General features: G+C 44.8%; 1 protein-coding gene across 5 annotated transcripts in view; it reads right to left on the reverse strand.

The window, feature by feature from the left end:
- The window catches only part of INSC (inscuteable homolog (Drosophila)), a 132,994-nt gene that overhangs the window by 16,554 nt on the left and 101,190 nt on the right, over positions 1–15,250 (reverse strand). For all 5 annotated transcript variants that reach the window (XM_011999554.1, XM_011999557.1, XM_011999558.1 and 2 more), the window contains 2 exons: positions 8,289–8,460; positions 4,082–4,260 (listed from right to left, as the gene is read on the reverse strand). In XM_011999554.1, coding sequence (XP_011854944.1) covers positions 4,082–4,260; positions 8,289–8,460 — 351 coding nt within the window. The remainder of the gene's footprint in view (positions 1–4,081; positions 4,261–8,288; positions 8,461–15,250) is intronic.

A 15,250-nucleotide genomic window follows, 5' to 3' on the forward strand; every position in this document is an offset into this window, starting at 1 on the left:
TTTTTTTTTTTTTTTTTTTTGTAGAGATAGGATTTTGCCATGTTGCCCAGGCTGGTCTTGAACTCATGAACACAGGTAATCTGCCTGCCTCAACCTCCCAAAGTAATGGGATTACATCAGGCATTTCTTTATAGCAATGTGAGAACAGACCAATACAATTGCCACCACGTTAACTATATTTCCTGACCCTACCTTCCTGTTCCAAAGCTTACATTCCCTGTCTCAGACCTATCCCAGCCTCTGGTTCTGTTAGAGAACCCCGTCCCATTCATTATTGAGTATTCGCTTTGGTTCTAAGTACTTTACGAGCATTATCCCATCTAATCATCATAATGACATGAGGGAGGGAGCAAATGTTATTATTCCCATTACGCAGATGAGGAAATTGTGGCTCAGAGAGGTAAAGTGATTTGTCTACTATCACATAGCTGGGAAACGGCAGAACCAGAATGTGAACTCAAATCTGTCTGAACTAAAAACCTGTGCTGTTTCTAATATGTCACATATGTACACAACAGAGCTTTATAAACTATAGAGAGATTTTGAGATGTGAGTCAAAAACGAAACCCCTAGTGACTGGCATTTCCTGATAAATGGTATTCACAGTGAGGTCCCAGAAATGTTACAAAATCTAGTCATTCTAAAATGCCAAACAGATGAGGTATTATTGTGGGAAGTATATACTAGCACTCCTGCCCTTATGAAAGCAGTTAATTCCTGAAGGCCACAAAAAGTCAGGCTCAGTAAAAATCTCTATTATATATTAGACAAGATAATCAGGTCTCTTCCATCCTAGATTATCGCTGCTTGACAGACAGGGCAGAAGTTCACCAACACATTTGGAGGTAGCCCCTTTCCTATCTCCCCCTGTCAGATCTGTTGCTGGATTCCATGGACAGTATGGCTCCTGGAAAATACCTCCTGGGCATGAAAGCATAGGACTATCCAGGTTGCTTGTCAGGCTTTTCAATGGCTGACCATATCAGCTGCAGCCCATGCCACCTTCCTGTAGATTAGCCAAAGGGGGTAGAAGAGCCTATGTCCAAGGCTGCCCTCACCAACGGCCACACCCCAAAGGTGGCTACAGGATAGGCATACGCAATGAGGCTTCCGTTGAACAAATTAAGTGGACCTGGCTTGCCAGGATGATGGAGGGGTTCTCATTGTCCAAACAGAGGTGGTCCGTATAGATCCAAGACCAAGAGGTTCCACACAGCATTGGCGTCATTGGCAGATTCATTACCGGAAGCCTCATGGGGCATTTAATCTCCTAAGTATTTCAGGGGGTGGTGAGCACTTCAAAACCTAATTCATCTTCTTTGTCTTCATTACAGAGAGCCCTCTGATCACCTTAATCCTCCCGCTGCCACAGGAAAGAGCCATTTGTTTCTTTAATGGGTGCACTTTCACTAGCTAAGTGGTTGTTCTGAGCCAGGGCAGAAGGTGAAGCCATCCTGAGGACAGTGGAGGACGTGCCTGGCTCAGACAGTGGAGTAACATGAAAAGGTGCTGACTCCAGGTACAGAGAGAACTATCTGCTGGCAGCATGACCACATTCTCTCCCCACCCTGATCTCCTTTTCATAGGACTCAGTGAGGCTTCAAGAGGGGGCTAGTCATTCCTTGTGATAAGAAGGGGACTTCTACACATAGAGACACAGGACGTCCAAGATGGAAGAAGTCATGCCCATTTTACAGATGAGGGAACTCCTCTCTGGAGGTTCCCATTCAATGCTGTGTGCCACACATTCAAAGGCCAATTGTAATAACATTGACAGTGGCTTCCATTGATTTAATACCTTCCATGTGCCAGCGTCTTTACCAAGAGTTTATATTTATTAATTTATTTAATTCTTATTTCAACTTTGTAAAATATGTATTATTTGTTTCCATTTTACAAATTAAGAAAGTGAGACTCAGAGTGAATTGCCCAAGGTGACATGATTATTAATAGCAAAAAAGCTTCAAACTCAGGTTGTCTGAATCCAGAATTCCTTGTCTTATTGCCTCACTACTGGATCTTGTATGAAATGACTAGAGTCTGCCACAGGAGAGGCACTTGAAGGTGAAGGCACCTAAAATTATGTTAGGTAGATGAGAGACCCAGCAACTGGAGGTATCTATCTGAAGAGAACAAGAGCATGAGTAAGGCAGATCACAAAGGGTGGGCCCTCCTGTCTCCCTCCCCACTACCAAGGGTAGACATGGGGCATGTCTCCCTCAGGAGTCAATCAGGCCAATAGTCAACCAGGGTACCACCACTCTATCTGTTACTGTCACACCTTGTCTCTATGGGGACTTCTCCAACTCTTAGAAGTAATAAGATTAGACTGGAAAGGAAGTCTGGAATCACACATATCATACATAGTTTGGAGGGCCAAGTTGAGGATTTTGGATAATTCACTACTCATGCTCTTCTTTGGAGCATCAGGTTTAAAAAGTAATGATATTCACCATTTATTAAGAACTCAGTAGGGGCTAAGCCTTATATCAGGTCCTTGCATATCTTATTACACTCACCCTCACAATAACCCTACAATGTAAACATTAATGTCCCAATTAATAGATGTGAAAATCCAACAACCAGGAGCCTTTGACTTGCTGAATGTCGCTCAGTTGATAAATGGCCCAGGCAGGACCAACATTCAGTCTGTGGTTCAACAGCAGCACCACCTCCTTTCTTCAAAGATAACAGCAGATGAGAGTCAAAGATCAAGGTCTAAGTCAGGATTTAAATTTAATCCTCATTTAAATGCTAGCTAGCTGCCTGCCAACCATTTAATTTTGGGGACATCCTCTTGAGCCAAAATATTCTTATCTATAAAATGGGGCAAATATCACCAGTGTCACAGTATTTTTAGAACCCTCATATACAAATGCTTAGATACTAGAAAATTCTCTCTGAACAGGAGCTTCTATGGTCAGCTGCCCTTTCACAGGCGATTCTAAGGATAAGAAATAACTGACAAAGTTCGGGGAACTTCACCAAAGGCACCAGCTCTACACTAGAGGCCTTTAAAAATCCTAGGGAAATACAGAACATGGATCATGCCCTCAGAGGAAGAAAATCACATGAAATAATTAAGAGGAATAAATGTTATTAGATAAGTCAACACTGCATTGTGAGGCATGAATTCTAAGAAAAGGAGGCAATTCCAGAGAGCCAAAACCATCAGGGAAGGCCTTCCTGGAGCTGCTGGCATGGAACAGAAACCAAAGCAGCTTCAGTTAAGAGATAAGGCTGGAAGAGGTGATGTTGTGGGGGCTAAAATGCAGACAGGGATAAGCTGAGTTGAGGATGAGAGGATCATGTAACTTAGAGCTCAGGTACTGGGAGGAATTTACAGAGACCACCTAATCTACCACCCCTACTGCTTGGTGGTGATGTGGGAGGCCAAGTGTGGCCAGAGGTGAAATGGGATAAAATTCTAGAACATCAGAGTTCAAAGAGCCTTTAAAATACCCCCATTCTATGTCTTCGAACACTTTTAGTAGTAAAACCCCTTTTCTACCAAAGAAAACCTTTCATGGAGCTCAAATATACAAAGAAAATTATGACTGATGTGGAGGCTGAGGCCCCGAATGAAGGTTCTGCTCCAAGCCCCTGTTTCTCATGGAGGTAAAGAGGGAAGCAGTTCACTATAGGGTTCAGTGTCAGATGGTCACCAACATGACCAGACACAGACCTTCAGAGGATGTCTAGGCACCTTCCGTGGGTCTTTCTGTCTCGAAGAACAGGCAATCTGAACAGAGATTGAGGAAGGCCCTATAGTGGCTGGGATGGACAAAGCAGGTAGGAGATCTCATAGAGAGGCTTCAAGGTCAATGAGAGACATGGAAAACATATTCCTTTACCTTCCTGCAGCATGTAAAACTCATAATGGGATGGGTAAAGGGGGTAGGAGGTCTCATAAGAGGCTTCAAAGTCAATGAGAAATGTGGAGAATATTTACCTTCCTATAGCATGCAAAACTAACAGTACCCCCATGCTCTCTCCCCTGCCTCAGAAACTAAGCGCTGGCCTCCTAACCTCTGTATCCATGGCCATGGGCCCTGGGCTCAGTGCCTTCTGGGCATCTTACCTGGTCCCGAGTGTAAGGCGTGTCCACTCTCTGCTTGTCACTGCAGGCTTCCAGGAGGACACGGATGGCGTTCAGCTGCAGGAGCATCTCGCAGGCCATTGTATCAAAGAACGTGATGTTGGCAAGGGCCGCAGAGGCCAGCAGGAAGACTTCCCCTGATGAGGCCTCTTGGCACAGTTCTGGATGGCAATGAGAAAGAAAATAACTTCTGTGCCAAGTGTTTTCATATCAGTTGTCTCATTTGGTTCCCACAGTAGCTCTGGGAGATCTTTTGAGCAGGTGTTATAATAGCCATTTTACAGATGAGGAAAGTGGCTACTAAGAGGGAACAGTATCTGTCTACACAGGTGGCAAATGGGATTTGAAACCTGGTATGTAACTCTACTCAATCCTTCATCCAATAAGTATTTATTGAATGAAAACTATGTGTCAGGCAGGCACCACTGGGGTCTTGGGATGGCATAGTGAACAAAACAGGTCAGGTCCTTGCCCTTGTTGAGCTCACACTCTACTAGTGGGCAAGAGAAAATAAACTTTAAAAAAATTACTATACATAATTACAAAGTCTGATAAACACGAGGGAGAAAATAAACAAGTGCTAAGAGAGAATAACTAGCGGTCTGCTGAGGTGTGCAACAAAAGGTGTCCCTAAGAATGTGACTTTACAGCTGAGACCTTAAGGGAAGAAATGGGCCAGTCATAAAAATACTTGGGGAAACAGAATATTCTAGACCAAAGGAAAAAGAGATATAAAGCCTGTGAGTCGGGAAGGAGCTCCCAGTCCATTTGTGTCTCCAGTAATGCACACTAGCCTGCTGCTAAGCTTGCCTTAAGGAAGAGACTAAAGGTGAAAGAGAGAGACTATACCCCTCCAGCTGCCATCAACAGAGCTTCGGTGCTTTCTTTCAGTCCCAGGATAAGGGTCATCTGGCAGCAAGAAAGTCTTATACCAAGTTTCTGAATGTCAGGCTCTTTATCTCTAATCCTGGTGGTCCTAGCTTAGCCCTACCAAATTCCCCCATTTACCATCTGTAATTGTACTAAGGGCCTTTAAGGAGCAGAGTGACCTCATCCTTCCACCACCTGACACATCCCCCATGGGCTCCACAGAACCTGGAATGGACGCCCACCAAAGGAGGAGGCATAGATGGGCTCTATCCATGGTGCTTCCCCCATTTCAGTGGACCTGATGTCTGGCCCTCAGCTCCAACTTGACTATCAATCAAGGTACTTCTCCAGTCCAGTCCCTCTCCTACTGATAACACCTCTACAAAACCACAGGAGCCAAGGCCATACTTCAGGAAAAGAGTCCCAGGAGAGAAAGAAAGTTCGGGAGACAAAATTGAGCTATCTTCTATCCTGGTCCCTAGTTCTTGCCTCCAGACAGTCTATACTTCCAGGTTCTGATGCAACTGCCACCTCTTGGCACCCACCTGTGAATGCACATTATGATCCCTACCTTTTAGTTTTAGTAGTAAAACCCTTTTTCTACCGATAACATTAGTCTAACACCTGCAGTGGGCCTTGCACTGCGCCATTAAATTCTGAATACCCTCAAATTAGAAAATGATTGTCCACATTTACAACTAGCTGAATCTTAGAGAAGCTAGTAGTAGCAGCAGCTACCATTTATTGAGTGTTACTCACTGCTGTACATATTTTTTACTTCATTACATCATTTAATCCTTACAACAATCCCATTTTTATCACTATTTTATACATAAAGAAATTGAGGATTGAAATGTTAAGTGATTTGCCCCTGGTCTTATGGCCAGTAAGTAACTCTTTGAGGTTAGAATCAAATCCAGGTCTGCCTGACTCCGAAGTCCCCATTCTTTCTACACCCCAAGTTGCATCTGGTCTCTCAGCCTCTTTGACTCATTCCCAGCAATGCTTCCACAGACATGCGTTTCGGTTCTATCAGGAAGGTAATGCCTCCCTCTGGGCAATGTTGCTCCCCACAGCCCAGGTTTGACCATTAGATAATTCAAACTCTTGATCCAACCACCCAGGACTGGAACAACAGATTAGCCAAGGTATTAAGAACTCTGATTCCCTTTATCCAATGATTGCCCTATCCTCTGATTTTGGGGAAATCACTGGAGTCCCCAGCCCCTTCCAGGCCACCTCCCTACATCCAAGGTTTTGGGTGAGTCTACAGAGCTCATCGGCCCACTTTGCTGTAAGATTCCTTCTAGGTCCTAACACTCCCCCTCATTCTCATTCAGTTGCTATTGCTGCTGACACAGCAATTATTAACACAACCAACTAAGTGCCTTTTAATTTTGCTGCACATTTATTTGAACTACAGTCTGAGTCACCTGGGATGTGTTAGGAAGATTAAATTGAGGATTCCAGTGACTCATTTATAAATGTTTCCAGGGAATGGCAAGAAGTTGGAGGGCTATTTCCCACCAAAGAACAGAGCTCTGGCTTCCTGCCCAGAAGATATCTGCTGAATCTCAGAGTGGACTATACAATGCGTCTTCATCAGGATGAAATAAATAGGAAGATTCCTTGGCTCCAGGGAGAAACCCAGCCTGGGCAGTGAAGCAGGAATGAATATATGACAATAGTGAAAGGTCACTTTGAATATATGTACTTTCATTTATTTGATAATGTTTATAAATTGAGAAATTTTCTATGAAGTTTACAATTTTTGTCTTATCTTTAAAAGTCTATGCCTTTCCTACATGGTAACAATCAACTGAAACTTACCAGTGACCACCCCTTTAGACAGTGCATGGACTTTTCAATTTGACACAGGACTCAAACACCTTTATTCTTCCACCTGGCTCTCTTCAACTCATTTACGTTTCTTACCAGGCTCTGGTGGATGTTGAATATGAGACTCCTGGCATAAGTGAGTCCTAATGCTGTTGTGTGGCCTTGAGAAAGTAACTTAACCCCTCTAGGCTTAGATTTCTTCACCCAGAGAGTATGCTTGAAACTGTAGGGTCTCTTGCGCTCCCCCGAGCCAAGACTTTCAACAATGGGCTTCTATGTTTTCTCAATTTTGAATAAATGTGGACATTGGCAAATTGATCCTCCCAGCCTGACCTGTGAGTACCACTGCCCCCATGACTAGAATCAGCCATAAAGTCAACTTAACTGATGTCTCCTATGTGCGAAGTACTTGCAGATCTCCAAATTCTGGAGTTAGAAGGACCCTTGAGAGAAACTAGTTGCAATGTCTTGTTTATATTAGGAAAACTGTGAAGTGGGTTTTACAATGTGACATGGTAAGAAGTGAGTGGCGGGATCTCACACAGCACCGCCACAGGCTTGCTGCACATAGCCACTTGAATGGATAAGTAAAAAGCCTGAGTCCAAACCCAGGGTTCTGACTCCTAGCCCAATGTTCTACGTTGCCCCTAAGTTCGTGCTATTTCAGATATTTCCAGCCCTGACATGGTCACTCCAAGAGCTAATCCTAAACTTTCTGATGAAATTAACTTTCATTTCATTTCAATTAGATATAGATATAAAGAGAGTGACAGAGAAATAGAAACACAGATCACTACTCGCACTAGCACTTTTAAAAGAAAGAGGTGGGTCACAAAAAATTCCCTGGGGATTGTTATCCAGACTGGCCCTTTCAGTTTCTATAATTTAGCAAAGGAAAACTAAGAAAAGAGCATATTTCAGATACGGATCTATGATTCTCCTGCCAGGGATACATACGTTTGAATAGGGGAACCTAGAGGAGTCAATGCTTTCAAGGCCCCATGATGTGAGACCAATGGTGGGATTTTCAGGCAGCAGGTTGTGGTGGGCTGGTGCTCTCTGAGAAACCATTTTCCCCAGGCATTACTCTCATAGTCACTGGGTACAAGGACTGAGACTTTAGGAAAAATGCCTATCAGAGTCTCTCAATCTGAGTATCTGAACCTCAAAATTTGAGGCACCACTCCTTTCTAGGGCTTGTCCTGGACTCCCTTCTGAAAGGCCATTGAATCCCAAACTGACAATAATTCAGGTTGCTTCTCAGAGGGCCACACACATTTTAATAGGAAACTCTTGACAACAGAGCTCATCAAAGCCTAATTCAGATCCATTAATGGTGGGATTTCAGCAAATGTGATCATCTATGCAGGAGATATTTGGGGTGCAATGAGTGGCAGATGGGAAGGCCTTCCTGGCTATTCCTGAAGACAACTGTGCCAAGGCCCATTTCCTAGTGGTCCCACTGCCCAGGGTGACTCACTGATGAGGGCTGTCACGATCTCCTCCATGCTCTCCATGAAGCTACTGAGGTGCTGGGTGACGGGCAGGTGTGGGGAGGTGACCTGGGCCACCACAGCCGCAGCCTCAGCCCGTGTGGCCTCTGAGTGGCTGTCGTCAGTCAGGATGTCGGCCAAGCACAGAACGCCATCCACCTGCAGATGGAGAGAGGGAGCTCCCCTGTGCATTCTGGGTGAACACCACTGCCCATGACATTAATGAGACAGATTCAGCACCCCCTACATGGAAGCCAGCTCTGGCTTCCCAGAACAGCCCAGGACCCCATGTGGAGCCAGGGACAATCCAGTGAAAAGGCCCTCAGAATGACTCAAATTCTGGCACCTGGAGGCCTCTCCTTTGAGTCCAGCGGAGATCAGTAACCTTCCATGGGCCTCCTAGAGAGCAGACAGCAAGTCAAGTGTCCAGAGGCAGGACCCTGGTCATCAACCACAGCAAATTGTCATAAAAGAATAGTCACTTAGAAATCTCACATCCCTGAGGGGTCCCTCTAATCCTGGACCCCTCTTCCTTGCTATGTGACTTGGCGTTAGTCACTTAGCCTCTCTGAGATTCTGTTTCATCACCCTTCAACAGGGTGTTGTGGGATTGAAGAGATAAAGCAGGCAATGCCTGATCTAGAAGAGATGCTCAAGAAATGTTGGTTTCTTCCTCATATTTAGCAACAGGATGAGCTTAGTATTTCCTTCCCCATCTTGTCCTCCACCATCCTCCCTGATAGAAATGGGGCTGCTTCCCTGGAGGCCTTGCTTTCTGTGCCCAACCAGTAAGGAGCAAACCTGAAACTGGTGGGACATTAGTGCCAGATAAGAACATGTTTCCAAGCTCTGCCTGGATCAGACCTGCTTTTGGTATGATAACAGCTTCTGCTGAGCATGTGCTTACAGTGTGCCAGGCACCATTCTATAGAGTGCACATGTTATTATACAATCTATTCCTTACAATAACCCTCTGAGCTCAGTATTATTATCCCCATTTTACAGACGAGAAAGCTGAGGCCCAGAAAGGTTCATTGACTTGCCCCAAATCAAGAACTTTAAAAGCAGCTGGTTGGGCATTCAAACTCAAATGGTCCTGGTGTCAAAACCCAGGTTTTGAACAGGATATTATGCTGCCTCCTAAGAAGTGGTATCTGAGCTCAGACCTCAGCCTCCATCAGGGTCAGTACACAAAACTTGCTGGAGAAAAAGAGGGCAGGAGCTTGTCAAGATTAGCTCTGCAGTGCTACTGCAGCCCCTCAAATGCCCTGGGCACCAGCCTGCCTGGGGACCCTGCCACCAAGCACCAAGTCCTTCTCAGGTTGGGAATGGGAGGTAGGGATGAGGCAGGGGAAGAACAGGAGAGGTGGGGTGAGGAGCAGCCCGTGCTCATTCCCTATACCTGCCACAGACCTGAGGCTTCTGTCCCTATGTCTTCCTGCCACTCAGCTCCTGTGGGCCTCCAGAGGTCTGCATTTCGTTTGACTAATTACCACCACTGAGTTCTGTGCCTCCCTTAAATGGCTCTTGGGAGCTGTAAGGTCCATTAGCTGTAAAAGCCTTTGGCAATCTCAGACTCAGAGGAGATAAATGTGGAAACAGGAGCCCAGGGAACTGTCCGCAATAAAACTCACCTGGATGTGCTTAATAAAAGGGAACAAACAGCAGCCATGTGGTCCCTGGCAGAACTGGACTCATGCCAGGTGTTTAACTAACAGGCCTTCAGAGAGGTGCGTTGTTTGGGCCTAGAAAAGGGAAGGGAAGCAGGGGCTAGAAGCAGGAAGCAGCCCTATTGCCATCATAAGAAACCTCTTACTCCATCTGGCCTTCATCCCTTTCATCCTTCCAGCACAGATCAAGCTCGTTGCTAAGAAGTTATAGGATCATTAGTGGAGAAATGTCTCTAACAATCCCGTCTCCTTAATGTCAACGTGGTTGCAGATGCTATCCTGGTTCCCAGCTCAGATGTGAATACCAGTCGGACCCAAACCAGTAACTTGCGCTAATCCCCAACACATGCTTGGAGATAGGCCAATCTGAACATACCGGAGAGGCCAAGGAGTTGATGGTCCCCAGGGTCTGCTGCCACCCAAGGCCTGGCTGCCAGGCCTGCTCCCTAGTCCAGACTGCTGCTCTGAAACCCCACTGAATAAAACATCCCTGACATATACTGCATGCCAAGCCTTGTGCTGGGAACAGTGTCCACTGCAGTGGGGAAGGTGATTCACACCTACAAATTACAAATGAAGATGCTCTACAGAGGGGCCTCCTGGAGGTTACCCTGACTTAATGTCCATGCCTCAGGTGGGAGACATGGCCCACTTTGGGGCTCCCATGCCCAAGTACCTTTGCTATCATTGTCACATTTATCACACCAACAGGCCCTGTTTCTCCAAGTGAGGTCTGTGGACCAGCTGCATCAAATTCAGTGAGAGTTTCCTAAGAGCAAGTTCCTGTACCCCACCCAGACCTACCCCACCAGAATCGCCAGGGAGGCTTGAGAATCTGCTTTTTAACAGCTCCACAGCTGACTTTTATGTGCCAGCAATTCGGAAGAGCACTAATACTGTGTGATTCTCTGCTCCTTTGTCTGTCTCCTCCCCTGTTCCCCTGCCATCTCTGCAAGCCTGGGGACCACAACTTGTTAACTCCTGGCTGCTCCAGGTCTGGCATGTAGTAGGCCTTTAGTAAGCGGGAAATAAATACAATAAAGTAAAATTCGACCTAATACTTAAGGACACACTTTAGACAAGTAAAGCTAAAGGAATGGCATTGTAGATGGAGGAGCTATTGTAAGTAAAGGCAATTATAGGAAAAGATACCATTGGAGAAACAGCCAACATGAGAACTTAAATCGATTATTGACCCCAGGAAAGTGACCCCGTCCTGATGTAGATCCCAATTCCTTCACTGTCCTTTGGTTTCCAGAGGATCTATGGAGTTGTCTATACAATTGCCAATTGCCCATTGTCTTGCTTCCCTTTTAATTTGTTTTATACACTTCAGATCTCTTTTGGTAACATTAATTATCCCTTTGAAAGGGAAATATATATATATGTACATATTTTATATATATATAGAGAGAGAGAGAGAGAATAAGTTTTAACAAATAATAAAATGAACACCTGTAGGTGTAGATGTATATGCCTAATATCCAGAAATTCTAGTCTTAGAAATAAAATCAAGAAGTCCCCTGCATACCTTTCATGGTGTCATACCTCTGATTTCTCCTGCTGGATGGACCATTACTCTGAGTTTTATGCATATTATTCCCTTGTTTTCCTCAGAGGTTTATTGCATGTATCCACTGTTAGTTTTATAAGATTTGTACTTGACATAAATGGTATGTTGAATATAGCAATTTACTTTTCTCTCCAGTCAGTATTTGTTTATGAAACCTCTTTTTTTTTGTTGCATGTAGCTATGATCAATTTATTCTCACTGTTGTATGGTATTTCATTATATAAATCAATTTCAATTCATTTATGCATTCTCCCGTCGATGGGTGTCTGAGTGGCTTCCCAGTTTTTGCTGTAATGGACAGTGCTGCTATAAATATTCTTCTAAATGTCTTCTGGTGAACATGTGCCAGTTTCTTCAGAGATCCCAATCTAGGAGTGGAATTCCTAGGGCATAGTGTTTCTACATCTTTAGCTTTTATTGGTATTGCCAAAGTGTTTTGCAACATGATAGTAGTAATTTTTATTCCCACCAGTAATACGTAATCACACTTACACCAGATTCTTGCCAATACTTGCTATTGGCAGATTTTAAAATTTTTTCCATTTTATGGCTATAAAAATTGTATTTTAACCTGCATGTCTCCACTTACTAATGAGGTGGAAAGACTTTTAATATCATTATTTTGCTTTGATTTGGTTTGTTTTGGCTTTTGTTTTTTGCAAGTTGGATCTCCTCTACTATGAATTGCCTGTTTACTGTCTTTTCATAGGGGCCAAATTTTAATAGCGTTTGGTTCGGATGCAGCTGACCGGCCACTTGGTCTGCTGCCAGCAAGTTGATCTTCATATTCATTACCATCTCAGCAGCTCTTGCACAGCCCAGCTCACCATAGTAGGAGTCCACTCAAGCGCCCCACACCACTGGGTTCTGGGCTTCCCAGCACCTGAGGCAATCCCTGTAGCATCAGAACATGCACAGACATTAGAGTTAGGCCTACCCAAGTCTGAATCCTGCCTCTATCCTTTACTAGCTGAACAATTTTCTTACCTACTGATATAGTTTGGCTGTGTCTCCACCCAGATCTCACCTTGAACTGTAGTTCCCATAATCCCCACATGTCATGAGAGGGACCTGGTGGGAGGAAATTGAGTCATGCTGTTCTTGTGATAGTGAGTGAGTTCTCACGAGATCTGATGATTTTATAAGGGGCTTCCCCTCACCACCCCCTGCTTTGCTCTGCACTTCTCCTTGCTGCTGCCATATGAAGAAGGATGTATTTGTTTCCCCTTCCACCATGATTGTAACTTTCCTGAGACCTCCCCAGTCCTGTGGAACTGAGAGTCAATTAAGCCTCTTTCCGTTATAAATTACCCAGTCTTGGGTATGTCCTTACAGCAATGTGAGAACAGACTAATACACCTACTTTGAGCTTTTATCTGTAAAACAGGAATAATATCAATCTCACAGGTTTTTTTCTCCTTATAAAATGTGGCTAAAAGTAACAACTTCAGAGGACCATTGGAATTATTAAATGAGAGAATGCATGTATAGTGCCTGCCACATGGTGGCACCATCATTCCCTCCCCTCCCCACCTGATGGCTCCTTGACTTGGGGCCCTGAATCCTAGGTTCACCCCACTTCTGCCTGTTCCAGCCTCCTGACAGGGCTTCTCTCCAGAACTCCTTTCTGCACACTCTTTTGGGACTGAGACCACAGCAAGAACGTCAGCTCTTTGGATTGGGGCCCAAAGTTTAACCACTTGTTTAGACATCCTTCAGTCATGCAGCACAGAACCAGGACTTTTAAAATGGGAGTGATTTCTGTTTGGATTACTGACTAGGAACAATGCAATGAACAATTGCAACTCCTCAGAAGGGAATAAAGAGAAAGTCAGTACTATCCCTGCATTTCTATAGTTCAATAAACATTTCCTGAGCACCTACATTGTGATAGGTGCTGACCTGGACAGTGACACAGAGATGAAGCAGAAATAAAGATAGAGATGAAGAAGCAAAGACACACAGCAACAAGAAAATGGAGAGTGAGACAGAGAGAAAGTGAGAGAGGGGAGAGAGAAATCATATGCTTACAAAGGATTTGAGAAATTGTCTGATGCAAATCTCAATCTCTTAGTTCCTCTCTCACTTGGCCTCTCTGTAACCTCTACTGCTCCTGAGAATTCAGTTCTCTCCATCTTGCCCTGATCTCCTGCTGAGACTTTATGATGCCACATTTTGGGCTCCTCCCTAGCTCACCACTTTTTACCATTTGCTCTGTTGGCCTCTCCTCCTTTGCATTCATCTCAACTGGCATATAACAGGTTTTGCAGCCAGACCTGTTTACTCCATATCAGACAAAGGCCCCCAAACACAAGTTGCCTCAGTGACTCCCTACAATGACCCCCAAACCTAGCCCTCTTTTCTGAGACCCACATCTACATTCCAAACTGCTATCTTATCATTTTATATTTAATTCTAAACATAATTTGCCTGGATATTCCACAGCACCTCAAACCCAATTCACTTAAAGCTGAAGCGGTCATTTTCCCTGTTTTCCCTCCTTGCTCCCCTCTCAGATCTGGTCAAATGTCACTTCTTCTGTGAACATGCATGCACCTGCCTCACCCAGAAGAGGTCATCTCTGTTCTCCCCATTGCCACATCACTGTGGTCTGACCTCAGCTAGAACACCTATCAAGTTAGATGGTCTCATCCAGTTACATGCATATTCCCCAAGTAGATTTGAGCCCTCAGGGCAGCTCCTATACCAAATTCTCTCTAGGTTCTCAGCATCCAGCTGAAGCCTAACACACAGCAGTTTACTGATGAAGTATGGGCTGAATGATGAGGAAATGGAGGCCCAGGGAGGAGACGAGACTACCCAGGCCACATGGCAAGTTAATGCCAGGGCCAGGACTCCAATTCTGGCCTCCTCACTCATTGTCCCATGCCTCCCTCATTGGGGCCTCTGGGGAGAAGAGGAGAAGCTGGTGAAAGGGCCAGGTTAGTTCCCATGATGGGCCCAGAAGTAGCCCACCCTGAGGCCAGCAGCCCCAAACACAAGTTCCACTTTAGGAAAGTCTCCATCCCCAAATCACCCACTTCCCATCCCTTGTTGTAAACTTAATGATGCCAAGAGAACAATCTAATCAAAGCACTTTCACATCCCTAAAGAAATTGCTGCTGGAAGCACTTATAGATAATTAGCTTTTACATGGAATGGAATGGGCCTGGGCCTGAAGCCAGACTTTCCTCATGGGCGGGCATGCAAGTGGTGATGAGGATGGCCTGGCCTGGTCATCATCTGGGCAGCAGAGCTGATGCACCTGGAGTCTGGATACAGAAGGGGCTGGCAAATGCTGAGATTCTTCCCAGGGAGTGGGAGGAAGAGCATGGAAATTGTCTTAGTCTATTTTATGCTGCTATAATGAAATACACCTGAGACTGACTTCTTACAGTTCTAGAGGCTGTGAAGTCCAAGTTTCAGGAGCCCACTTGCTGTGTCATTCTGTAGTGGAAGGTAGAAGGGCAAGAGATCTTGCATAAAAGGATTGGGGGCCATAAAACTGAACTCCTCTTTTTATCAAGAGCCCACGCCCAAGATATCTAACCCACTCCCAAAATAACAGCATTAATCTATTCACGGGCACAGAGCCCTCATGACTTAATCACCTCTTAAAGGTCCCAGCTCTCAACAGAGTTGTACTGGGTTGGAAACAGAGTTGTTTCCAGCATATAAACCTTGGGGGACACAATCAAACCATAGC

This window comes from Mandrillus leucophaeus, unplaced genomic scaffold (genome assembly GCF_000951045.1).
Source record: "Mandrillus leucophaeus isolate KB7577 unplaced genomic scaffold, Mleu.le_1.0 Scaffold599, whole genome shotgun sequence".
In the NCBI taxonomy this organism is placed as follows: domain Eukaryota; kingdom Metazoa; phylum Chordata; class Mammalia; order Primates; family Cercopithecidae; genus Mandrillus; species Mandrillus leucophaeus.